The sequence below is a fragment of the Mustelus asterias genome, chromosome 16 (genome assembly GCF_964213995.1).
Source record: "Mustelus asterias chromosome 16, sMusAst1.hap1.1, whole genome shotgun sequence".
NCBI lineage: Eukaryota > Metazoa > Chordata > Chondrichthyes > Carcharhiniformes > Triakidae > Mustelus > Mustelus asterias.
Genome location: NC_135816.1, coordinates 69,276,456 through 69,304,138, shown reverse-complemented (window position 1 = coordinate 69,304,138; position 27,683 = coordinate 69,276,456). Strand labels below are relative to the sequence as shown.

Below are 27,683 nucleotides of genomic sequence, written 5' to 3'. Positions count from 1 at the left end.
CCTTATACCGAAATAGCTACACACTCCCACCTCTCTGGTATTGTCTACCACTCTTTGCCATGTTATGGGCACTATCTAAATGCAAATTGTCATTATATCGTACTTGGCTTTGCTTTTGTTCTTTTTAAAAATAATTCGCAAGTTCCTGAGGGTTTGAGCGTGGTGCCAAGTCGGGTGGAGCAGTAATGTTAAGGGTTTGATCGCTGGTCTCGGCTAATCTCATTGAATGAAGCAGTACCAGTGTTTGATAAACCTTATCGAATTGCTCGGGGAGGTAACAGACATGGAAGACGGGGATAATGGGATGGATGCACTACACATGGACTTCAGGAAGGACTTTGACAAGATAATGCACAGGAGGCTAGAGGAAGCGGTTAAATTATATGAAATCAGGGGGAGGACAGCAAATTGAATTAAAGATTCATCATAAGAGGGAAAACAGAGTGTAGGAACCAAGGGCAGAGTAATAGGAGGGTACTATCCTTAGGGTCTGTGCCACTTCTGTAATGATGTGGAGATGCCGGCGTTGGACTGGGGTAAACACAGTAAGAAGTCTCACAACACCAGGTTAAAGTCCAACAGGTTTATTTGGTAGCAAAAGCCACTAGCTTTCGGAGCATTTGCTGCTCCTTTGTCAGGTGAGTGGGAGTTCTGTTCACAAACAGGGCATATAAAGACACAAACTCAATTTACAGAATAATGGTTGGAATGCGAGTCTTTACAGGTAATCAAGTCTCAAAGATACAGACAATGTGAGTGGAGACCTGTGCTTAACGCTCTCTCCACTCACATTGTCTGTACCTTTGAGACTTGATTACCTGTAAAGACTCGCATTCCAACCATTATTTTGTAAATTGAGTTTGTGTCTTTATATGCCCTGTTTGTGAACAGAACTCCCACTCACCTGATGAAGGAGCAGCGCTCCGAAAGCTAGTGGCTTTTGTTACCAATTAAGCCTGTGCCACTTCTGTACACATGGCTGTCAATGATTTGGATAGATGCCTACAGGGAGTGGTGCAGAAATTTGCAGGTGACACTAAAACATGAGATAGAGGTATTTCTTTTAAAGACCAAAGGAAAGTCCAAAGGAAGACTGCATACGTGGAAGAGTGCTCTAATAAGCTACAGATAGAATTCGATGTCATTAAGTGTGAGGTGGCACATTTTGGTAAATAAAAATATACACAAGTAATTATACACTGAATCAGAGAAAAGTGGACCCAGGTTTGATTCCAGCCTTTGATGACTCTGTGTGGAGTTTGCACGTTCTCCCCGTGTCTGCGTGGCTTTCCTCCGAGTGCTCTGGTTTCCTCCCACAGTCCAAAGGTATGCAGGTTAGGTGGATTGGTCATGCTAAATTGCCCTTTAGTGTCCAAAGATGTTTAGATTAGGTGGATTAGCCATGGTGAATGCATGGGGTACACGGATAGTGTTGGGGGCGGCGGGGGGGTGGGTCGGGGGAGGAGGGGTGGGTCTAGATAAGATGCTCTTTCAGAGAGTCAATGAAGCTCTATGGGCTGAATGGCCTCCTTCTGCACTGTGGGGATTCTGTGGTTCTGTAGAATAGCAGAAGGACTTGGCGGTACAGGTTCACTAGGCATTTAAAGGCTTAGCCAGTTGGGAATTTGAGACATGGGTGAAAAGCAATGAATGGATATGGGAGTGAAACTACATGGTTACATGCAAGAGCAAGATTGACATGTTCTGAAATAAATGGAGAGAAGACAGAAGGCAACATAAGGGAAAGTCAAGTTAGAGACAGAGGTCGGATAAAGTTGACATTAGTTTGAGGTAAATCAGTGGCCAACTGATGTCCAAGGGAGCAAATAGGTGAGCAAGTATAACTCTTTCAAGGGCAGAGCTTTAAAGTATGTATTTCAATTAAATTAACTATCTCCCATGACCATATTGGAACAGCTATTATAAAAACAAAATACTGCATTGGAATCTGAAACAAAAACAGAAAACGCTGGAAAATCTCAGCAGGTCTGACAGCGCCTATGGGAGAGAATAGAGCCAACGTTTCGAATCTAGATGACCCTTCATCAGCTCTTTGTCACCAATCCCTAGGGAGCTTATGTTCAACGATCCCAACTGGGAGGTCAATTAGTGATTCCCCATGCAGATCATGGGGGGTTATCACACCCGATATGGAGGGATTGCCATATGAACACAGTTTAAAATGGTTGGGACTCTACTCATTGGAATTTAGAATGAGAGGTTGTCTCATTGAAATGTATAGGATTTTTAAGGGGCTTGACAGGGTAAATGCAGAGAGATTGTTTCCCCTCATGGGACAGTCTAGGACCAGAGGGCATAGTCCCAGAATAAAGGGGTGTCAATTTAAGGCTGAGATGAGGAGGAATTTCTTCTCTCAGACTGTTGTGAGTCTTTGGGTCTCCCCGCCACAGAGATCTGTGGGGGTAGAGTCCTTGTATATATTTTAGACTAAGACAGATAGATTTCTGATCAGTAAGGGAATCAAGGTTCTGGGGAAAGGGCAGGAAAGTGAGGAATGTCGGATGAACCATGATCCTACTGAACAGTGGAGCAGGCTCGAGGGGCCAAACGGACTACTCCTGTTCCTATCTCATACGGTCTTATGGTCTCTAGAAGCAATACCAATAAGTCTAAAAGCTGAAATAACCAAATGTCACTCCGGACTCCATTGCTTGAACCATCAAATTGAGAATCAAGAAACTTCTTAGTGATGCAAGTGTGAGAATATTCTATAGATTTTAAAAGTCCATAGGTATTAGGATTATAGATTAATTTCCCAGGCGAGATTAAAGAACAAAACAGAGAAGATGGAAATAAATTCAAACTGATATCTGATGTTACATATTTCTCAATATTTTTGTTTTAAGGCTCTGTTAGGACAGGAACTTGTCAATGCTGTGCATTGTTAAGTTCTGAACACAACAGGCAGTAATCTTGAATTTGAATAATAATATAAAATTGGATCAAACATCCATTACATCTCTTCTGATTTTAACTTCCATTCACATTAGTTGGGAAAGATGTATAATGGGTAAATGTCTGCACGTTTCACACTATTGGCAAGAAACAGTAGTTGAGGGTTGCCAACTGTGATTAAAAAATATATTCCTGGAGGTTTCATCACATGACTTTCCCCCACACTCCAACCATTAGTCTGCCATGCTGCCTTCCGACACCATAGAATCATAGAATCCCTACAGTGCAGAGAGACCATTCGGCCCATTGAGCCTGCACTGGCAACCCACCTAGGCCTTATCCCTGTAACCCCACGTATTTACCCTGCTAATCCACCTGACACTAAGGGGCAATTTACCATGGCAAATCAATGTAACCTGCACATCTTTGGAAACCGGAGCACCCAGAGGAAACCCACTGTAGACATGTGGAGAACATGCAAACTCCACACAGACAGTGGGCCAAGGCTGGCATTGAACGCAGGTCCCTGGCGATATGAGGCAACAGTGCTAACCACTGTGCCACTGTGCTGCCCAATTGGAAAGCAAAAAGACTCACAACTCCAGCAATAGGGAGGTGGGTTCTCCAGTTTTGTACATGCGGGAAGGGGGTTGTGGAGGGAGGGAATGCGGTCCAGGCCATCACCCCCAAGTTAAATTTGCAAATCCCCCCACCGCTCTTTCGACTTACAGCATTGTCCTGACGACCCTCTGTCTGCTGCTGCTTTCCCGACCCACAGTGTAGGCCCCCGCTGGTCTCCCCAAGCTAAAGCTCCTATTATACTCCCAGACTTGCACTCCTGACACCGGCTGGTCTCCTAAAAGCATAGAATGGTTACAGCATGAAAGGAGGCCATTCAGCCTTGGTGTCGATGCTGGCTCTCTGGAGGCCCGACGCAGCTTGTCCCTTTCTCCTTCCTTTTCCCCGAAGCCCTGCAATTCTTTCCCCTTCAGATAATAGTCCACTTCTCCTCCGGAAGCCGCGATTGATTCTGCCTCCACCACATCCTCAGGCAATGCTTTCCAGATCCTTAACCAGCAACTGTGTAAAACCCTTACGTGACCATTCGAAAAGCAGCCTCTGGATGCTGGAATATGGGAATAAAAATAGAAAATGCTGGAAATATTCGTCAGGTACGGCCAGGAACTGCGGAGGGAGCAACAGAGTTAACGTTTCAGGTTGACAATTTTTCATCAGGGCGAGGAAAAATTAAAGGTGTAATGGGTTTTGAGTGGGGGTGGATGGGGGAGTGTGCACATGACAAATGGAAGGTTTGTGATAAGACAGAAGAGAGTGAATGGCAGGAGAGCTCGTCTCACAGGGCCAAAGGGAATGGAGCAAGGAAAGAAACAAAGAAACTAAAGATGTGCCTGGATCAGGCATGCAGCTGCCTGAAGAAAAAAATAAGAGAGAAAAACCGTAACAAACAAAGAAAAGGGAGGGGGGAGGGGTTGGGGGGGGGGGGGGGGGCACAGAGATTATGGTCTTAAATAGTTGAAATCAATGTTGAGTACAGAAGTTTGTAAAGTGCCGAGTGGAAAGGTGAGGTATTGTTTATCGTTCAGTCATGCACTTTGCAACTTCCGGAGTCAACACTGAGTTCAACAAATTCAGACCATAACCTCTGCCCCCGCCCCCCCCCCCCCCCCCCCCCCCGACTCACCCCCATTTTCTTTGCTTGTTTCGGTTTTTTCTCTTTTTTTCTTTCAGTCAGCCGCACACCTGCTCCAGGCACATCTGTAGTTTCTTTGTTTCTTTTCTTGCCCCTTTGGCTTTGGCTCTGTGAGACTAACTCTCCCGCCATTCACTTTCTCTTGTCTTCCACCCTACCACACATCTTGGCCCCGTCATGGCCTGCCTCCATCCCCCCCCCAACGCCCCCACCCCACCCCCTCCTCTCCCCCCACCCCGGCGGCTGGGCCATTTAGATTGTCATTTACTTTAGTGGGATGTAATATCCTGCCACAGGTAAAACCTAACCCCCGTTTCCCACCCACCCCTGATCAAACTCTATGACATCTCGAACTTCTCCCAGTTCTGATGAAAGGTCATGAAAGGCAACTCTGTTTCTCTCTCCACGGATGCTGCCAGGCAGTGTATTTCCGGCATTTTCCGCTTTCATTCTTCATGTCAACATCGGTTCTAATCACCTTAAATCAGTGGCTCCCAAACTTTTTTCACTGGGTCGCGCTTTCGGAATAAAAATTTGCTCGCGCCACACCGAATTTTTTATTGATAAGAAATACGTTCAAAAACAAAATAAAACGACTCCTAGCAGTGCTCGATTCATAACATAGAACACAACTACTTTATAATATGATCATGGGACATCCAGAAAGTATAAAACAATGCTTGTTTAAACCATGTTTAAATGTTTCTTTGATTGGCCTTGAATATTCCTGCCATCCTCTCTCGCCGCACCAGTGTGGCGCACCGCACCCTTTGGGAACCACTGCCTTAAATCAATCTCCTCTGACTGTCAATCCTTCTGTTAACAGGAACAGTTTCTCCCTATGTATTCTACCCGGACACTTTGTGCCTTTGAACACCCTCGACCCAAAGCTCAGTAGGGGAGCTGGTAAATTTGATCAAATGCCGAGCACTCTGACAACAATGGGCGAGATACTCTGGCCTCCCCTCAGTGGTTTTTCTCAGCGCCGGGAATTGGTCCTGTTGTTTGCTGGCGGCAGGATCCTCTGGTCAAATCGCTGTCAATGGGATTCCCATTGAAGCCAACCCACGCTGCTGGGAAACCTGCGACGGGGGCGGGGCGGAGAGGTGGGCGCTGCCAACAGGACCAGAGAATCCTGCCGGTGTGAACGGCCAGAGAATTCCTCTCCAGCATTTATCGATCCTGCGTTTATCGACCTTGTGTCTTGATTGCACAACCACCTTGACTGGAATGTGTGCTGGTCTGTAATCTTGGCCATTTGAGCAATGCTGAATGGGTCCCCATCTCCAAAAACTCTAGTACATGTCTCTCGTACAGAGAGGCTTCTGGAAGTATCAGCCTTGTCTCTGTGCTGGCACTCAAGCTACTGAGTGAGACAACCGTGTGTTCAAAAAAACCACTCCAGTGACGAATCTTCGGCTGACATTTCAGTACTGTGCCAAGGGAGCGTTGCACTGTCAGATGTGCCACCTTTTGGATCTTGTTAAATTGCAGACCGCCCTCCACCACCGCCCCCCCCCCCCCCCCCCCACCCTCTCCTCTCTCTCTCAAGTGGATGCCAATGGTCCTGTGGCACTATCTTGAAGAGCAAGTGGTATTCTGGCCTTTATGATGTGTCTGTGTACGTGAGGGATTCAGGATTTTGAAATGTCTTTCCCTGTATGTGGGAAGTTCAATACCTGAGGTGTATTGTGTGAGGGTCACTAAAAAAAAGATTTTTGATAGGCTCTACATCTATGAAAAACAAATGAAAACTACTCCGTTTTTCTGAATATGAATCCTAAATTTATACCTACGAGTTATTAGCGATTCAATGGATTTTCCAGTTTACATTGTCAAAATTCTCTTAATTTTGGGGCTGCACAGTGGCGCAGTAGTTAGCACTGCTGCCTCACAGTACCAGGGACCCAGGTTCGATTCCTGGCTTGGGTCACTGTCTGCGCGGAATCTGCACGTTCTCCCCATGTCTGTGTGGGTTTCCTCTGGGTGCTCCGGTTTCCTCCCACAGTCCAAAAGATGGGCTGGTTAGATGCGTTGCCATGCTAAATTCTTCCTCAGTGTACCCAAGCAGGCACCAGAATGTGGCGACTAGGGGATTTTCACAGTAACTTCATTGCAGCGTTAATGCAAGCCTACTTGTGACACTAATAAATAAACTAAACTAAATTTTGTCTGACTCCATCAGAGCTTCTTTTCTTTGCTATAATGAAGAAAACTTCAACTTTTCTTAACTTTCCCCATAAGCTTCACATCCCTGGAAGCTAATAGGCTAAAAAGTCTAAATGGCAGTTAAAAAGACCAAAAGCAGGACTCCAGCCCCGCACTAATGGGCAGCAGGACCCAGGGGCAGCATTTAACTGGCAGCGGCCAATTCAGAGGGTGGCAGCCTGTCTCCCAGAGCTGCTGGCTCCATCAGAGGCTAGCAGTCTCGGTGGCGCCACACATAGAGGTAGCCACTGCTGATTTTGCAGGCTGAAAGAGAGGGGTCCTTGAAACCAAGCTCAGTTTTATTTTTAAATGTATTGGGGCCTGAGAGGTAGCACCATTGGGGTTGGGCAGGGGGGTGGGGGGCACCTTCCATCAGTGCATCATAGGTGCGGAGGCAATTGCTGTCATAAGGAGTCTCCTCCTTGGAACATTGAGCAGTCTTCCTAATGGAAGCCCATTAGGTACTGCTAGGGTTTACCTGGCAATTTCCCAAGTCATGATGTGGAGATGCCGGCGTTGGACTGGGGTAAACACAGTAAGAGTTTTCACAACACCAGGTTAAAGTCCAACAGATTTATTTGGTAGCAAATGCCAATTTCCCAAGTGACAGAGCTGGGCGGAGGTGGCCCTTAACTTGATTTCCAGAATTATCTGTCCAGTGACTCACTATTGAGCTTCCCATCGTTGGCGGCAAGTGTTTGGGTTCCTTTCCCATTGCCTTCCACCTTCATTGTACGAGTCCTTCCACCTCCTAGCCCAACTCCAAAGAGCAGGGAGATTGTGGTAATATCATTTGCCTCATAATCCAAAGGTCCAGACTAATGCTCTGGAGATACAGGTTCGAATCCCGCCATAGCAACTGGTAGAATTTCAATTCAATTCAATTAATAAAATCTAGAATCAGTAATGTTCTTTAGGGAAGGAAATCTGCCATCTGCTCTGGCCTATATGTGGCTCCAGAGCCGCAGCAATGTAGTTCACTCAAGTGATCTTGAACTGGCCCAAGCATTCAGTTCAAGCGGCAATTAGGGATGGACACCAAATACTGGCCTTGCCAGCTACGCCCACATCCCATGAAAGAATATAGAAAGAAAATCCAGGTCAGTGAATCCCTCTTACATCCTTTCCAGGGCCTTAACCTTCTTCCTAATGGAGGCACCTCCACATCATTCCTAATGTAAGGCAGCCAGAACTAAAGACAATATTCTAAACCTGGGGTTTCCAGCATTCCGAAACAACTCATGCAAACTCAAGCACCTCCAAGTCACATATCATCCAACCTGGGCACATTGATCCTCATTCCTTAATCATCACTGGGTCGCAATCCTGGAAATACACAACCTGACAGCATTGTGGGAACATTGGCAACACGTGGACTACAATGGTCCAGAAAGAGAATGTCACCGTACCCTCAGCGCAAGTGTAGAAAAGGCTATCAGTGCTGGCCATGCTGATGATGCCTTCATTTCAAAAATGTATTCCAAAGTTATTCTAAATGTAGCCTAAACAATACCTGATGGTGGTTCGGCATTACTTATCTGTTTTCGCTAATACTGTATAGACTAAGCTGTAAACACAAGGTTCCCATGTGTCTGTTTACGTGATAATACCTGTTGGTGCACTGAAACAATGTCATTCAAACAACTATTTTCTCTTTCTCTGTGTGGATTAAGCATAGCTCTACAAGTTGTCGATACTGGATTAAAATAGCACTCTGTATACACCCAGCTAATGCACTTGGAATGCCTTCATCCATAGGAAACTCTTCATCTCAACATTTAGTTCAAAAGATCATATTGACTTCATGGTATGGATCTGCTGAGTGCAAACATTTAATCTGCGTACTTATGATACTAACAGACATTGGGGGTGATTTTACCACCTTATCTGCTCACTATGCTAATCGATCGGTGTGGCGAGCTGGTAAAGTCGGGCAAGTGGTGAAAAATCAGGCTCACGCCTGGTTTCTCATCTCTCACAATGTTACCTGCCCCATCAGCCTTGCACCCGGGAAGGACACAAGGCTGATTTAAATATTCATGAGGTTATTTAAATATGCTTCATGAGTCCCGAATGCTATCGTCCGAGCTCACTTGTCCTTACTTGTTTGCCAGTGAAGGTCCTCACCAGCGAGGATCACGTATGGTCCCCACCAATGGGGTGGACCTGACGTGATGGCCTTGTCGGTCAGACTGGAGGTCATTGCTGATCCCATGGGCACTGCCAATGGGCATGGTCTAAAGGGAGGGGTGTGGTCTGAAGGGCCAGGGCTTGAAGGGGGTGTGTCCATGCCAAGGGCGGTGCCATGGAGGGGAGGCAGGGGGAACTCCATAGAGGGGGGCGATCAGCCTGGGGGAGGGGGGAAATCAGAGGGCAGCAATCGGCCGGAGGGGGGGGAATTGGGGAGGCGATCGGCTAGGGACAGAGGCATCAGGAGCAGCAATTGGCCATGGGAGGGATCAAGGGCTGCAATAGGCCAGGGTTGTGATCGGGGGGTGGGCGATCCGCAGGGGCTGCGATGTCTAGGGGTATGGGGGGGCGGGGGGTGACAGAAGACAGTACACTGTGCACACACTGTACACGGTGTAGTGGGAGATTGGGGCGCCTGCGCGATGCTGCCCCTGAGGCTCAGCCACTGGCTTCCCGGTGGGTAGGCTTTGCCCACTCCCCCTGCTGACAAGGATTACAGTTTGCCTTTTCTTTCTAAGTGCTGTATGATTGCATCTGGGAGTTCGCCCAATAAATGGGCCACATTCTCTCCCATTTTCACACTCATTCGGCACTTGGAATATTTTTGTATTTTTCTTCACATATCTCTGTGACAGCTAAAAATAGAAACAACCCAGATTGCAGTCAATGAAGTACTGTTGCAGTGTATTTTTTTATTAGGATGTAGGAAATACAACAGCCAATTTGTACACAGAAAGGTCCCACACACACCAATGTGATAACAAGTAGATGATTTATTTTTGTAGTGTTGGTTGGAGGATAGACTTTGACTGAGAAATGGGCTTAGTTCCTCTGCCAGAGTGGCAATCATTCTTGGGACGTGAGCTTCGCTGGTGAGGTCAGTGCTTTTTCACCATCTGAAAGTAGTGATGTACCACCTTCTTCAAACTGGCAGTGCTAATTCTGTAGCAATTTGATACAACTGAGTGGCACTGCCATACCTTTTCAGAGGGCAGTTAAGAGTGAACCACATTGTTGTGGATCTGGAGTCATAGGTAGGCCAGACCAGGTAAGGCTAGTTTCCCTGAAGGACATCTGTGAACCAGATGGGCTTTTTCGACAATGGTGTGGTTTTATGATCAATATTAATGAGATCAGCATTTTTCCAGATTTATTCATTTATTTTAAATTCTGCCAGCTGCCATGATGGGATTTAAACTCATGACACTAGAACGTTAGGCTGAGGCTCTGTGTTACTAATCCAGTAATTTTACCATTGTATTACCAATCCCAATGTTGTGATATCTCTTTCAGAGAGAATGGCCGGAACTCTATCACCTCGTCCCCCTTGGAAACAATACGGGTGAGGGTCCAACAACAGAAATCTCCATTGACCTCGGGTGGGAATTCTGATCTTGCCCGAGCGAGGCCGTAAAATCCTACCCAATATATTAATAAGTCAGTCGCTGGGATGTAAACTATGTAACCAGCAGACATTGTTCAGAAGAGTTTTCAGTTTAGCCAGCAGAATGTGGAGTGAAGGAGTTGTAGCTGTATTTTCCTGTTAACAATAGCTGTTGAATCTTTATAGTAAATCTTCTGCCAGACAATCTTGTACAATATACTCAAATTCATCAAACCTACATTCCATTTACCAGTCCTGTGAAAGTTGGTTAGTTTGTATTAAGCAAACAGAAAGAGACCACCCACTATATCCAATTCATCTTTGAAAATTACTATTGAATGCGCTCTCATTACTCTTGCAATCTGGAACATAACAACTCGCAGTGTAAGAAAAGCTTCTCATCTCTCCTCTTGGTTAGTCAATTTGTTTAAATTTATTTGCTTCAATTATTGACATTCCTGCCAATGCAAACAGCTTCTCTTAATTTGTTCTATCAAAATCCTTCATCATTTGAAACACCTCTATTGGAATTCTCTTTGATCCTCTCTGCTCTAAAGAGAACAATCCCAGTTTTTCTAATTTCTCACCCCAGGTATCATTCTTCAGAAGCAACCCTGGTAGTGCTGGCCTTCATTCCTTACTCTCAGCCAACAACCACAAAAATGTATTCTCTGGTTCTTCATCTCATCTCGGCTGTAAACAGAAATGCCTTTTGCATTGGCCGACAAAATAGTGAGTTCACTTTACAAATGCTTTAGAATGTTCTGAGGGTACAATTTATTTCATAATTGCCTTGATGATGTGGCTATGACAGAAGGGAGATTATCGTTTAGAGGATCATTATACCGTGTTATACGAGCGTTTGATCAGGACTGAGACACATGAACAACTAGCTGGTTTAATAAAGCTTTTATTGTACAATGGACCACGTGCTTTGAGGCCTAAGAAGGTCATTTAGCTTAACTCACCCTGTGGGGAAACCACTGCTGTACACCCTACTCGATATTACTCTCCACCGACTTTAATGGAAATAATGGGCGTCGTGTTAAGCCACAAGGAAGATCTGACTTGAGTCAAAATAATTGTTATTTATATTGTACATCAGGGGACTTCCCTTCAGAAGCGAGAAGGGAAATCTAAACCTTCACTTATCCTTTCTACAAATAACAAAGGGGAAATACAACTGCCCTCTAACATGTTGGCACAGTGCCAGTATGAGACTTTACTCCAGCCATCAGAGACAAGGTTCCTTATTTCAACAGTGGCACCTCTGAAATTACAGCAAACACATTTACCACCTCCTTCCGTCCATCGATTCACCCACCGGGAGTCCATAGAGACCTTCACTTGGGTGGACCAAGGGTCTCCCTTGTTTAAGGCACAAGCCTATTTTGTATGGGATGGCAAAGTGAGATCTGGATGTAAAATATCCATGATGTGGAGATGCCGGCGTTGGACTGGGGTAAGCACAGTAAGAAGTCTCACAACATCAGGTTGAAGTCCAACAGGCTTATTTGGCAGCACTAGCTTTCAGAGTCTCAAGCTCCTTCATGAGGTGAGTGCTGCCAAATAAACCTGTTGGACTTTAACCTGGTGTTGTGAGACTTCTTACTGTAAAATATCCCACAGCCACTATTACAAAGAAGAGCAGGTGAGATTTCCTTGATGCCCTACCTATTAGCTATCCCTCAGTAAAATCCCTGCAGGTTTTCCTGGAGTCTCCAGAAATTACAGATCCATCTCCAAGATGCTACTACAAGGAAATGAGGAGAAAAAAAAAATCAAATTTTTTAAAGATTGCTTTTTTCATTGGCCAGGTTTCTCCATCCCCATTTTCGCCAGGCGGGAAGACTCTGTGGGGGTGAAGAATCCAACAGGAGTCCCCAAGCCGCATTTATGCCGGTGGAGTTTCCCATTTACATTGTCCCTGTCCCGCCAATGATGTAATGGGGTTCCCGCCATGAAAGGTTGAGAACACTGTTACCATGCATTTTCATCTAATGAGCAAGCTTCCCCAATCTATCAATCCCCCCTCCCCCACATTACATAATCTGCCCGCTCCCCCACCCCTTGCTGAGGTGACGTCATGTTGGCAGAGTTCACAATAGATCTGGACCAACAGGGACTTGGCGAATGGTCCCTACCAATGACACACAGATGAGTACAGATCCCAGAGCAGAGATAGTCATGCACAGACACTGCTGCCCCCTAGTACTGGCATGTGGGGGCATTTAATTGGAGGTCGTACTTTCCAAGCATTTTGAGTCAAGTTCTTTCTTTTATTCATTACACGCCACATCGATTTGGTCACAGGAATTCATTAAGTAGAAATTTTAAGATGGTTGATCATGCTATTATTCATTAACTGTCTATGTAGACAAGAGTATAGGCTGCAGGAAGGATGAGCAAATTGATCACAGCACCTTAGTGGCCATTGAAGTTGGGGTAGTAAAATGGAATGAAGTAACGACAGAGGGCCAAGGATAGATTCCATTCTCTGCAGCTTTTTAAAAATTCATTTATGGAATGCGGGTACCAGAGCACTTACTTACATACAAACATATGTACAAACATACAAATTAGGAGCAGGAATAGGCCAGCTGGCTTCTCAAGCCTTCTCCACCATTCAATAAGATTATGACTGATCTGATTTTAACCTAATTCCTGTCTACTGCCATAAACCTTCACCCCTTTGTTAATCAATAATCTATCTCGCTCTTCCTTAAAAATATCCAAAGATTTGAATATGGACACTTTATAACATCTTCTCAGCCTTTTGTATCCTCATTTACATCCCCTTTGTCCCATTCCACCCCCTCCCTCCCCCACCACCCTCGTAGTATAAATCTCCGCTTATTCTCTTTGCTCTCAGTTCTGACAAAGGTATTCCTAGAAGAATACCGGGCGGCACGGTAGCACAGTGGTTAGCACTGCTGCTTCACAGCTCCAGGGACCTGGGTTCGATTCCTGGCTTGGGTCACTGTCTGTGTGGAGTTTGCACATTCTCCTCGTGTCTGCGTGGGTTTCTTCCGGGTGCTCCGGTTTCCTCCCACAGTCCAAAGATGTGCGGGTTAGGTTGATTGGCCATGCTAAAATTGCCCTTAGTGTCCTGGGATGCGTAGGTTAGAGGGATTAGTGGGTAAATATGTAGGGATATGGGGATAGGGCCTGGGTGGGATTGTGGTCGGTGCAGACTCGATGGGCCAAATGGCCTCTTTTTGTGCTGTAGGGATTCTAAGAGTATTCCTAGACGCAAAACGCTGGTTCTGTTCTCACCCCACAGATACTGTCAGACCTGCTGAGATTTTCCAGCATTTTCTGTTTTTATTTCAGATTCAACATCCACAGTATTTTGCTTTTATCTTAGTATTTAACTTACTGCCGCTTCTCTTCTAGGAATACCTTCCCTGAAGAAGTACTGTTCTTCTCTCAGACAGAATTTCCGTTTGCCTCTTTCACCCTGTGCACCGTCACTGTTTTCCATTTCCCTCCTGGTGTTTGACAAGGTGTTTACCAAAACTCACTTTCACAGCCATATTTCCTTCCTCAGCGACTGTCTTCCTCTCTGACTCACCCCATGTGGATTCCAAATGAAGTTCCACCCCTCATCTTTTGAATCCATCCAGGATTACAGGTATCTCCAGGATATACAACACCCCTCGGACTGCTGTTCTCGCCGCATCCTGAGTTCACACTCAGTGCCATGCGCCGCACACCCTCGATATCTCTCTCCAGCAGCACCAACTCTCTCTTTCTCAAAGTTGTCCTGGTCCCCAGTTACACTTCGTTCTTTGTTTCATCCAACGCATTAACAAGAACCTTTTTCTCTTACTTTTAGGTGCTAAGGAATGCAAGCTCCAACAATTCATCGGTACTAACACCCATCCAGGACCCTCGACCTCCTCCTGCCCCTTGGATCCCTTCTCTCCAACTCCAGTCCTTGCCACTTATTTACCATACCCTCTGACCTTCTCCTCTCTGAGGCTGAGTTCCGTACTCAGCAAAGGATTTGGCTTTGTACCCTTATGGCCTCACCTAAACGAATTTCGGGCTCGACATGATGCTGAACTCCACTTCGTCTCAATGCTCACTTCTTTGGGCAAGAGTCCTCCCCCCGTTCAGCAAATTCTTTCACCCACCTCCAGCATTCCCCGTCCACCTGGACTCCTCCCTTTAGCCTTTTACCTGCTCTCAATCTTTTCATCGAGAAGTGTCGGCATGACATCGACTGTCTCAATTTCTTCGCTCCTCTCAAGCACTCTAACTTGCCTCCTTCCGAACTTGCTGCACTTCGCTCTCTTAGGACCAACCTTGACCTTGTCATCAAACCCGCCGACAACGGCGATGCTGTTGTTGTCTGGTGTACGGACCTCTACCTTGCAGAGGCTGAGTGTCAACTATCGGACGCTTCCTCCTACCTCCCCCTGGACCACGACCCGACCACCGAACATCAAGCCACTGTTGTCAATGACCTCATCTCTTCTGGAGATCTTCCCTCCACAGCCTCCAACCTCATAGTCTCTCAACCTCGGACAGCCCACCTCTACCTCCTTCCCAAAATCCACAAACAGGACTGCCCTGGTAGGCCCATCGTATCAGTCTGTTCCTGCCCCACTGAACCCATTTCCTCCTATCTTGACACCATGCTATCTCTCCTCTTGTCCAGTCCCTTTCCACCTACATCCGTAATTCTTCTGAAGCCCCACGCCATATCAACAACCTGGGCCAAAACGCCTCCTCTTCACCATGGATGCCCAATCCTCTACACCTCCATTCTCCATCAGGATGGCCACAAAGCTTTTCGCTTCTTCCTTGAACAGAGTTTAGAACAATCCCCATTCTCCATCACTTTCGTCCAATCTGGCTGAACTGGTTCTCTCATTCAACAATTTCTCCTTTAACTCGTCTCACTTCCTCCAAATAAAAGGTGTGACTTTGGGCATCCGCATGGGTCCCAGTTATGCCAGTCTCTTTATGGATTATGTGAAGCATTCCCTGTTCCGGCCCCCTCCCACAACTTCTTTATCTGTACATTGACGACTATTTTGGTGCCACTTCATGCTCTCGTCTGGACCTGGAAAAATTTGTCAATTTTGCTTCCAATTTCCACCCCTCCATCACCTTCACCTTCCATCTCTGACACTTCTCTTCTCTTCCTTGACCTCTCTGTCTCCATTTCTGGTGATAAACTGTCCACTAGTATCCATTACAAGCCCACTGACTCCTACAACTACCTTGACTACAGCTCTTCACACCCCACATCCTGTAAGGACTCAATCCCATTCTCTCAGTTCCTTCGCCTCCACCGCATCTGTTCTGATGATGCCACTTTCCAAAATAGTGCTGTTGAAATGTCTTCCTTCTTCCTCAATCCTGGTTTTCCACCCACTGTGGTTGACAGGGCTCTCAAACACGTCCAACTTATCCCCCAGGCCACTGCTCTCACTCCCTCCCCTCCCAGAATCAGGATAGGGTCCCCCTTGTCCCCACTTTTCACCCCACCTGCCTCCACGTTCAAAGGATCATCCTCCACCATTTCCGCCAACTCCAACATGATGCCACTACTCAACACATCTTCCCCTCAGCCCCCTGTCAACATTCTGTAGGGATCGTTCTCTCCGGGACACCCTGGTCCACTCCTCCATCATACCAACACCTCACCCCCTGCGCACAGCACCTTCTTATGCAATTGTAGAAGGTGCAACACCTGCCCTTTTACCTCCTCCCTGCTCACCGTCCCAGGCCCTAAACACCCCTTCCAAGTGAAGCAGCGCTTCACATACACCTCCTTCAATCTGGTCTATTGCATTCGCTGCTCCCAATGCGGTCTACTCTACATCGGAGAGACCAAACATAGACTGAATAAGTGCTTTGCTGAACACCTTTGGTCTGTCCGCAAGCAGGACTCAGACCTTCCTGTTGCTTACCACTTTAACACACCACCCTGCTCTCCTGTCCACATGTCCGTCCTTGGCCTTTTGCAATGTTCTAGTGAACCCCAATGCAAACTGAAGGAACAGCGCCTCATCTTCTGATTGGGCACTTTATAGTCTTCTGGACTGAACATTGAATTCAACAACTTCAGAGCATGAACTCTCCCCTCCACCTTCATCTCATTTCCAATTATTTTGTTTCATTTTGTTTCATCTCATTCTCCATTTTATCATCCTTCTTTCTCACTTCCATTTTTCCACTTTCCATTCCAGCTCTCCTTCTTGCCTCCCCGCCAGCCACCGCCACCAACCCCCCCCCCCCCCCCCCCTCTCTTCAGGGCAACCTCCACATTCCTGAGGCAGTCCCTTAACCATCAGTACGTCTGTTCAGCCATTCATGCATTCTGATCACTTAATGGACACTTTTTAGCACTTTTGCATCCTTCTGTATCCTCATTTACATTCCCTTTGTCCCATTCCACCTCCCCCCCAACCCCCGCACTCCCCGACCATCCTCATAGTATAAATCTCCGCTGATCCTCTTTGCTCTCAGCTCTGACGAAGGGTCACCTAGACTCGAAACGTTGGCTTTATTCTCTCCCCGCAGATGCTGTCAGATCTGCTGAGATTTTCCAGCATTTCATTTTCAAAGATTCTGCTTCTGTTGCCTTTTGAGGAAGAGAGTTCCAGAGATTCACAACCCTCTGAAAGCAAAACATTCTCATCTGTCTTATTTTTAACTCACATTTTTAAAAGTGACCCTTAGTTCTAGATTCTCCAACAAGAGGAAGCATCCTCTTCACATCCACTCTGTCAATACTCGGATCTTACTTAACTCAGGAACTTTGGTGCGTGAGGGAATTGACACAGTGAGGGAAGAATTGTAGTCTTGCTCTTTTACAGCATAATAAGTGGTCTGAGAGAGGGAGGGCAAAAGGGGAGGCAGAGGAACTGTACTTAATAAGAATTAATATTGGCAGGGTAATGAAGGGAATGCAGCTCAAAGCAATACAAAAATAGAACGGGCGATTCTCCTATAAAATTCTGAGTGCAGAATTGGAGTAACTCCCGCCGACTATTTTAGCGAGATTTTCAGAATGAAACTCCCACACTCCAAGTACTGCTGAATGTCTATTCCCAATGGAGAGGCCGGCAGCATAGCGCTGAGTGGGCCACTGCGCATGCGCCAATCTCCACGCTGACAGATCGGTACAGGCGCAGTGGCCCCGCACTGCCGACCTCCCGATCACTGGCCAACTCCGCGGCCCCACATCGCTGCCCCTCCTACCCTCTCACCCCCCGATTGCTGGCCTCTCGGACCTCTCTGGGCGAGCCCCAATGCCCCTCCTCCCCCCCCCCCCCCGACCAGCCCCAATCTACCCACCACCACCCCCCCAACTCCCCAGCAGCCCTGATCCCCTCCCCTCCCAGATGGCCAGCCCCGATCAACCCTTCCCTCCCTCTGGCAGAGTGGCAGTGGGTGCCCCCACCACCACTGGTCATACCCCAAATAGTCTCCACCCCCAATAGCCCCCCAATAGACCTCACCCCTTGGTGTTGCTGATGCCTGGACATTGGGCATTGCCTTGGGCATTGCCAGTTTGCCCCTTGGGCATTGCCAGGGGACCAGGCTGGCACTGCCCAGGAGGCACTCTTCCCTTACTCCTGACCTCCTGGGGAGGCCTGCATGGCCTCTGTTCAGGGTTAGCAGGGTCGGGCCACCCGTTCCCCATTACTGCTGAGCAGGAGTAAACGCTGCTGGAGGGAACTACTCCTGGCCGGTGGTGGGAGATGTTAGCGGGCCCGGAGACTTCAGTCCTGGGTCCGCTAATGACATTGAAATTGCAATTTAAATATTAAAATCAGCTCCACGCCAATTTCCAGCACGGAGCTAATAACTTCAAAAATCTTGGAGCCGGAGACATAGTGCCCAGCGGGGAGCCCGCTCAATGGACTCCGCTGATGTATCCCGGCCCCAGAATTCTTATGGATAGAAATAAAACAGAATAAAAGATCGACCACACTAAGTGGTGCAGCCTACAAATCATCTAATAGTGGAAGGGAGATAGAGGAAGAAATATGAAGGTAAATTAGGGAATATTAACCATGAGGGGTTTCAACTACCTTGATATTAAATGGATAGAATGCAAATAAAGAGAATAAAGGAATGGAGTTTCTCCAGTGTGTACTAACTCTCTGTCCTAACTCAATATGTAAAAATGCGGAACTCATGGCCACAGGAACTGGTTAAACAAATAGCATAGATGCATTTAAGGGGAAGCTGGTCAAGCATAGAAGGGAGAAGGGAATAGATGGTGAATGAGAGATTTAAATAAGGAAAGATGGGATGTGGCTTGAGTGGAACATGAACTCTGCATGAACTAGTTGAGCCAAATGCTGTGTATCTAATGCAATGTATGGCTCAAAGACTGTTGTGGGAGTAATGGTTTTCAATTCATCGGGAAGCAGCAATAGAACTGAGGAAAGAGGAGGCTTTTGGGCAGCACGGTGGCACAGTGGTTAGCACTGCTGCCTTACAGTGCCAGGGACCCAGGTTCGATTCCCAGCTTGGGTCACTATCTGTGTGGAGTCTGCACATTCTCCCGTGTCTGCGTGAGTTTCCTCCGGGTGCTCCGGTTTCCACCCACAGTCCAAAGATGTGCAGGTTAGGTAGATTGGCCATGTTAAATTGCCTCTTAGTGTCAAAGGTACTAGCTAAGGTTAATACGTGGGATTGTGGGGATAGGACCTGGGTGGGATTGTGGTCGGTGCAGACTCAATGGGCCGAATGGCCTCCTTCGGCACTGGGGGATTCTATGGATTCTATGATTTTCCTTTGGGATGGGCATCATTTGAAGCATATTGGGACCAGTTCCCTGGCAAAATGAGTAATTCATGCCGTTGAAAGAGTTTTAAGCAAAATAGCATGGGGAGATGGGAGCTTTCCAGGTGAGGGGAAATTTAGAAAGTTAAAGAGAAAGAACAAGTCTATGGAGCAGGGCAGTGGTATGTATAATGCCATAACCAGAGTGTGATAGAAAGGGACAGATCATGCACATAAAAGTGAGCATCTGTAAATTAGATCCAAAATGCATGTCGCATTCATAACAAGATAGATGAATTGATAGAACAAGTAGAAAAGAATAGGTTTGATCTGATGGCCATTACAGGGACATGGTTGCAAGATGACCAAGGCTGGGAACTGAAGATTCCAGGGTACTTGACATTGTGGAGAAAAGATAAAGAGGTGAGGTGGGTAGCTATGTTCATAAAAGATGAGTCTAGTGTACAATATTGAGGAATAATCTTGGCTGGGAAGATCAAGGTGCAGAATCAGTTTGGATGGAGACAAGAAATATTCTGGAAAATAAGTCACGGGTGAGAATAGTCTACAGGCTCCGTAATAGTAGCTACATTATGGGACAAAGTATAAGTCAAGAAGAAGCAGGAAAGTGGAGTTGAAGCCAAGTTCAGATCAGCCATGTGTGTGGTGGAGCAGGCTCGAGGGTCTCGATGGCCTACTCCTACTCTTATTCATTCTGGACTTGTGTTCACATATGAATGTTTAAATTCTACTCCCTTATGGTCTGAATTGTATCAAAATGGAATATTTTCAAAACATGCTCAGGAAATGTTTTATTTGAAGGCAAGTTATCACATACAGTCATTAAAAAGTTTTTCCTTTCCATGATGAAGCAGCTCAGGCTATTTTTACTATATCTACTTCAAACGCAATGTGCATTATTGCTGATAACCAACGACCCCACATATACACAAAGTCACAGACATGCACACAGACACAGGCAAGCACAAAGGCAGCATCAACACAGATATACACACAATGCAGGTGCGGATACAGACTCACACAGGCACACAGACATCCATTCAGTCACACACTGACACAAAAACACAAGGGTGCATAAAGATGCACATATATATGTACATACACAGACACGCATACAGAGACAATCACACACACACACACACATACACACACACCACGCGCGTGCACACACACACAAATGCACATGACTACACAGACACAAATACACAGAGATAGACATGTACTCAGACACACATGGACACAGACATAAATATGCACACAGACATAAGCACTGAAACAAAATCAGAAATTTGTTTCCACTTTAAGTGATATGGGCGATTTGTCATAACAGTAGCTACAAGTTAATGCATCAGTCAGTCAGCAGTGTAGAAATTTCCCAAAGCATTGAGCATAGACAAAGAATAGAAGTCAATGCTAAAAGGTCAGATGTTCCCACTCAACCACACAGATTACAATGACTGAGAGATACCGGCTATCTTGCGCATTAATTTGTTGTGATGGAATTTTTTTACATTTGGGATTCCCCTCTGTATAATGAATATGGATGCTCATTTCCCACACTTCACACAAAACAAGAAAAGCAATGTCAACTTGGGGTTTATTTCAAGTTTAATTATTCCTGTTTTCGATGATGTTGTGTAGGCGCTTCAGCCTAAGCAGAAAATGATTACCTCAGTGGGATTTACAACAGCATCAAGTTGAACTAGGAAATACAGCCATTTCTCTTCCACCAACTGAGTTGGTGTTGGGACTGTATAGGCCAGGCCCCCCTCCAAAGTGGTTCAGCAAGTTTCACTGCTACCAGGGATCTGTGAAGAAGGCTTAACCTAACTTTCTCAGGGCAACAAGAGATGGATCCCGGTCTTACCAGTTATGCCCACCTTCTGAGGGTGAATAACTAATAAGAAAATGGGATGGAGGGCGTTTTGCATGGTTTACCTGTCCCACTGGTGGGAGTTTCCATTGGCGGGACTGAAAAATCCCACTGGTGGGAAGGGTTGGAAATTCTCACCCATTATTTGTTACGTGGAAGAGCACTATTGCTCTTATATATGTCTGTGTGGAGTTTGCACTTTCTACCCGTGTCTATGTGCGTTCCCTCCCAGTGCTCCGGTTTCCTGCCGCATTCTATAAGATGTGTAGGTTAGATGGATCAGCCATGATAAATGCGTGGGGTTACGGGGATGGGGGGGGAGGGGTGGGGGTGCGCTGTGGGCCTGGATGAAATTCTCTTTTGGAGAATTGGTGCAGACTCAATGGATTAAATGATCTCTTTTTGCATTGTAGGAATTCTACGGTTCTGTGGACTGCAGCTACCCTGGGAGCATTCACACGAATTAGAGGTTTACAGCATGGAAACAGGCCCTTCAGCCCAACTTGTCCATGTCACCCAGGTTTTATGACTAAGCTAGTCCCAATTGCCCACGTTTGGCCCAATATCCCTCTATACCCATCTTACCCATGTAAGAGAAAGAGGTTGGTGAAGACAAATGTAGGTCCCCTACAGACAGAAATGGGGGAATGTATAAGAGTGGACAAAGAAATGGCCGAGCAACTGAATACATACTTTGGTTCTGTCTTCACAAAAGAGGACACAAATCAGATGTCAGAAATGTTGGAGAATACAAGATTTAGTGAGAGGGAAGAACTGAGAGAGATCAATATTAGTAGAGAAATGGTACTGGGAAAGTTGATGGGATTGAAGGCAGATAAATCCCCAGGGCCTGATAATCTTTATCCCAGAGTACTTAAGGATGTGGCTCTAGAAATAGTTGGTAGTCACCTTCCAGGTTCTGGAACAATCCCTGCAGATTGGAGGGCAGCTAATGTCACTCCAATATTCAAAAAGGAAGGTAGAGAGAAAACAGGGAATTATAGACCAGCAAGCTTAACATTGGTAGTGGGGAAAATTCTCGAATCAATTATCAAGAACTTAATAGCAGAGCATTTATACAGCAGTGGTAGGATCAGATAGAATCAGAATTGACTTATGAAGGGGAAATCATGCAAGACAAATCTGTTGGAATTCTTTGAAGATGTAACTAGTAGAGTTAATAAGGGGGAACCAATAGATATGGGATATTTGGACTTTCAGAAAGCTTTTGACAAAGTCCCGCACAAGAGATTATCGTGCAAGATTAAAGTGCATGGAATTGGAGGAAGTGTATTGAGATGGATAGAAAACTGGTTGGCTGAGGAAACAAAGAGTAGGAATTAATGGGTGCTTTTCAAATTGGCAGGCGGAAACTAGTGGGGTGCCACAGAGATCGGTGCTGGGACCCCAGCTATTCACATATATATTAATGATTTGGATGAGGGATCAAAATGGAACATCTCAAAGTTTGCAGATGATACCAAGTTAGCTGGGAGGGTGAACTGTGACAAGGATGCAGAATCCTTCAGAATGATCTGGACAGGTTGGGTGAGTGGGCTAATCAATGGCAAATGCAGTATAATTTGGATAAATGTGAGGTTATTCAGTTTGGAAGAAAAAACAAGAAGGCAGTTTACTACCTGAATGGCTGTAAATTGGGAGGGGGAGTGTGCAGCGGGACCTGGGTGTCCTTGTGTACCAGTCACTGAAGGTAAGCATGCAGGTGCAGCAGGTGGTAAAGAAGGCAAATAGCATGTTGGCCGTCACTGCGAAAGGTTTCCTGTACAGGAGCAGGACTGTGTTGTTGCAACTATACAGGGCCTTGGTGAGGTCACACCTAGCGTATTGTATGCAGTTTTGTTCTCCTTTTCTGAGGAAGGATGTTCTTGCTCTTGAGGGAGTACAGCGAAGGTTTAGCAGGCTGATTCCGGGAATGGCAGGACTGATGTATGAGGAGAGATTGACTAGATTAGGATTGTTTTCGCTGGAGTTCAGACAAATGAGGGGGGATCTCATAGAGACTTATAAAATTCTAACAGGTCTGGACAGTATAGATGCAGGAAGGATGTTCCTGATGGTGGGGGAATCCAGAACCAGGGGTCACAGTCTGAGAATTCAGAGTAGACCATTTAGGACGGAGGTGAGAAGACATTTCTTCACCCAAAGAGTGGTGAGCCTGTGGAATTCATTACCACAGGATGTAGTTGATGCCAAAACATTGAATGCATTCAAGAGGCGGCTGGATATAGCACTTGGGACGAATGGGATCAAAGGTTATGGGGAGAAAGCAGGATTAGGCTATTGAGTTGAATGATCAGCCATGATCTTAATAAATGGCGGAGCAGGCTCGAAGGGCCAAATGGCCTCCTCCCGCTCCTATCTTCTATATTTTTATGTTTCTATATAACTGTCTAAATGTTTTTTAAAAAACAAAATTGTACCCACCTCTACTACTGCCTCTGGCAACTCGTTCCAGACACTCACCAGCCTCTGACTGAAAGAATTGCCCCTCTGGACCCTTTTGTATCTCTTCCCTCTCACCTTAAATCTATGCCCTCTAGTTTTAGACTCCCCTACCTTTGAGAAAAGATGTTGACTATCTACCTCATCTATGCCCCTCATTGTTTTATAGACCTCTATAAGATTATGCCTCAGCCTTCTACACTCCAGGGAAAAAAGTCCCAATCTATCCAGCCTTTCCTTATAACTCAGACCATCAAGTCCTGGTAGCATCCTAGTAAATCTTTTCTGCACTCTTTCTAGTTTAATAATATCCTTTCTATAATAGAGTGACCAGAACTGTACACAGCATTCCAAGTGTGGTCCTTCTGATGTCTTGTACAACTTCACCAAGACATCCCAACTCATATATTCAATGTTCTGACCAATGAAACCAAGCATGCCGAACACCTTCTTCATCACTCTGTCCACCTGTGACTCCACTTTCAAGAAGCTATGAACCTATACCTCTAGATCTCTTTGTTCTATAACACCAGGTTGTTGAAATTTGGTTTGTTTTGCCCTCAGTTTAGAAGTTGTGGGCTGATCATACTGGGGTCTTTAAAATGCTCGGGTAAATGCAGAGAAACAGTTTCCTCTGGTGGGGGAATATGCAAATACCTTCTTAGTTACTCAATTCTGTCACCAGCAGCAAACAGACTCTGAGTTTTCATTCAGAAGCTCCGACCGCATCCTGTTTAAAGGGTTAAGGAGCCGCACAAGTGGCTGACAGCCTTCTTGGTGCACTGCACACTCTCAATGCCCCACCTTTTTGGATGAGTATTGGCCATGCCACACTTCATACCTCAATGTCATTCACAAACCTTAATCTCGTGGCAAACACATAGGAACAAAACAAAACCTCTAGCAGTGGAAATCATCTCAACATGAGGAATAGAGTTGTAAAAGGAACTGGTACAGATTGTAAGGCAGGTATTTCTGCCAGCTACACAGTCATTAGTGAATTAATATTTTCACACTGTGTCTATCTTTTCCAGCATCTGTCTTGTAACTTGACTTAGACTCATCTGTGCAAATGCAATGTTGCAGAAGTGCTTGCCACCATGATTTTGCAATATGAGTATATGACACAACACCTCACACAAAGTTGACTTGAAACCCCCAACTCCTGCACCAAAGTTCAGGATTTGACCAATCATATTAGAGATGTCATGCAAAGGTGAGCTGCTCTATGTACCAAGTATTATCAATAGGAGTGTCAGCTTGAGGTGGAATCATTTACCCTGTGTTTATAGAACAATTGTCGGATGATTTCAGTGATAACAGACAACAAATTGTTTGATGGGATAGGACACATAACATTCCCTGCGATTTTTCTCCCTCAAATTGCAAGCGTAGAAGAAATTTCATCCTCATGCTGTTTTGAGTCGTGCTGTGCGATGTTAGTGTTTAGCTGAAGTATTGTGAAAAAGATTGAAGAAATGTTATTAGCCCAGCACTAAAATTGCACTGCAAACCATAGTCTTGAGATCTGTGGTGATCATGTTCCGGAGGTTAGGTAAGTCTATCTTTGCCAAAACCCTTTTTCCAGAAATAGAACTGTTCAATTGTCAAGAGCTTTGCAGTCAACACAGGTACATTTTCATTTATGTGACTGTCACCACTATTGCAAATCAGACTATTTTTGTCTGTACTAACATAAGAAAGGTAACACCCAAGTTGATTTAAGCTGAACATAGATAAAGATCAGTGAGAGGCATACCCATTTTCTGTTAAAATTACAAAAACATATAATTCAGTGAATGCACAAACTTCAAAAACACACACTGCAAACCATCCAACATGTCAAAAACTACTCACCATCCTCCCATTGAGGGTAATTTTTGTTAATCCTGCCATGTCTTTCATCTAGAACATTTGATAGTTTCAACAGAGACTTGTTGGAAAGAGAGAGGCAAACCTGTAGAAGGTATCGTTCTCTAACGATTTCTCGTACCCAGATTACTGCTGTCACTCTTCCTCAGGAAGGACTGTCATAGCAACAGACCACAGGAGGAAGTGGTGATCTCACCCCATGAGACACCCTTACTTCATTTCATATTAAAAGGGACTGGACGCTTGCAGTGCTGTGATACTCTACCCAAGTCAGATGTTTACAAACCTACTCGTGGTTCGCTCCCATTTAAATGGTACCAGATTGGGTAGGGGTGTGGTGTGTCAAGATAGAGAATACAAGAGCACATTGTGCAGCAAGTCCAAGGGAATCTGAAGGTGAAGGCCAGGGTATCTTAATTATTGGGCCATATTGGAATACATTTTCTCTGATTCCTGGTCAAACATGGTGGAAACCATCACCTGGCCAGTGGATGGGCGAGGTCCAGCTGGATAGCCAGATGAATGTGGGAATTAGAAGGCCATCAGAGAAGTGGATGGGGTTTTGGCTCTGATTCAGGGGTAGCTCATGTAAAAGGGGTCTCAACCCACAAGGAAACCTAAAACATCTTTCACATATATCTGAGGTAAATCTCTGAGCAGGTCTCTCCGATCTGTAGGGCGGTACGGTGGCACAGTGGTTAGCACTGCTGCCTCACAGTGCTAGGGAACCGGGTTCGATTCCAGCCTCAGGTGACTGCCTGTGTGGAGTCTGTATGTTCTCCCCGTATCTGCGTGGGTTTCCTCTGTGTGCTCCAGTTTCCTCCCACACTTCAAAGATGTGCAGATTAGGTTGATTGGCCATGGTAAATTGCCCCTTTGTGTCAGGGGATTAGTAGGGTAAATATGTGGGGTTACGGGGATAGGGCCTGGGCAGGATTGTTGTTGGTGCAGGCTTGATGGGGCAAATGGCCTCCTTCTGAATTGTAGGGATTCTATGATTCTATGACCTGATCTGATGGGGAGGACATCACCACTCCTCCACTCAGGACTCCGGCTCATATTGCAGCCAGGTCCCGGATCTGATCTATATATTTTGGCTGCATTCCAGCTGCTCTCCTGCTATCTTGCTCAAAAATGGATGATAGGGGGTGACTGGCCTCATTTTTAACCCCACTAACCCTAATCCTAACCCTCTCCCCCCATGAAACTTTCATCAGGCAGGAAGACATAACAATCAGGGACTTAGAATGAAACGACAAGCATGGGAGTCTTGAACTGAGCTGTCAATCTAAGACCAGTGGCCGTAGAGTGTTGAATGCAATAGTAATGGCTGAGTTGTACTTCAGGCTGGGATTTGCAGAGGGAGTGAGAGACCTTCACATATGACAAAACATACCAAAGAGTTTTAATGTGAAGCGGTCAGGAGGACTACTTACCTTCTTATTACATTAAGGAGATCCAGCAACGCCAAGAATGTTGTCAGCTGGCATGAGTGGGTAACACTTTTACTTGCGCGGGATGCTTTAGGTTTCAAGGTTTGTCCCAAGACTTGACCAGATCACCTCATTACTATATTAAACTTAGGCCCATCTGCCTTTTCAGATAGGTAGTAAAGATCCCACAGCACTATTCTAAGGAGAGTAGGGAAAGGGATAATCCCCAAAAACAAGTTCGCAGATGGTGATGCGCAATTAACCCACAGTCTTGGTTTTGTTTTTAGAATCCATACAGTGCAGAAAGAGGCCATTCGGCCCATCGCGTCTGCACTGACCACAATCCCACCCAGGCCCTACCCCCATATCCCTACATATTTACCCACTAATCCCTCTAACCTACACATCTCAGGACACCAAGGGGCAATTTTAGCATGGCCAATCAACCTAACCCGCACATCTTTGGACTGTGGGAGGAAACCGGAGCACCCGGAGGAAACCCACGCAGACACGAGGAGAATGTGCAAACTCCACACAGACAGTGACCCGGGCCGGGAATCGAACCCAGGTCTCTGGAGCTGTTAGGCAGCAGTGCTAACCACTGTGCTTGTTCATTACCATGATTGTAGGGTGCAGATAGCATGAACTATGCTGAGTGGTTGCATACATCAGCAGTGACAACAGGTTTGGGAAATTCTAGCACAGGCTTGTCTAACCTTTTCACAGTGGGGGTGCCGGCGGGTGGTACACATTTCCATTTTTTCTCACTCATGGGTCTGCTGATCAAATTTCAAAAAGTTAAGGTTTGGCACATTGAACATGAATTTCAAAATAAATCTGTGGTATGAGGAAAAG

General features: G+C 45.8%; 1 protein-coding gene across 2 annotated transcripts in view; it reads right to left on the bottom strand.

The window, feature by feature from the left end:
* LOC144505522 (regulator of G-protein signaling 14-like) overlaps positions 1-25,498 on the bottom strand; it is a 98,095-nt gene extending 72,597 nt beyond the window's left edge. For both annotated transcript variants that reach the window (XM_078231647.1, XM_078231648.1), the window contains exon 1: positions 25,381-25,498. In XM_078231647.1, the coding sequence (XP_078087773.1) occupies positions 25,381-25,391 (11 nt within the window). In that variant the 5' untranslated portion in view covers positions 25,392-25,498. The remainder of the gene's footprint in view (positions 1-25,380) is intronic.
* Between the last annotated feature and the right edge of the window lie 2,185 nt (positions 25,499-27,683).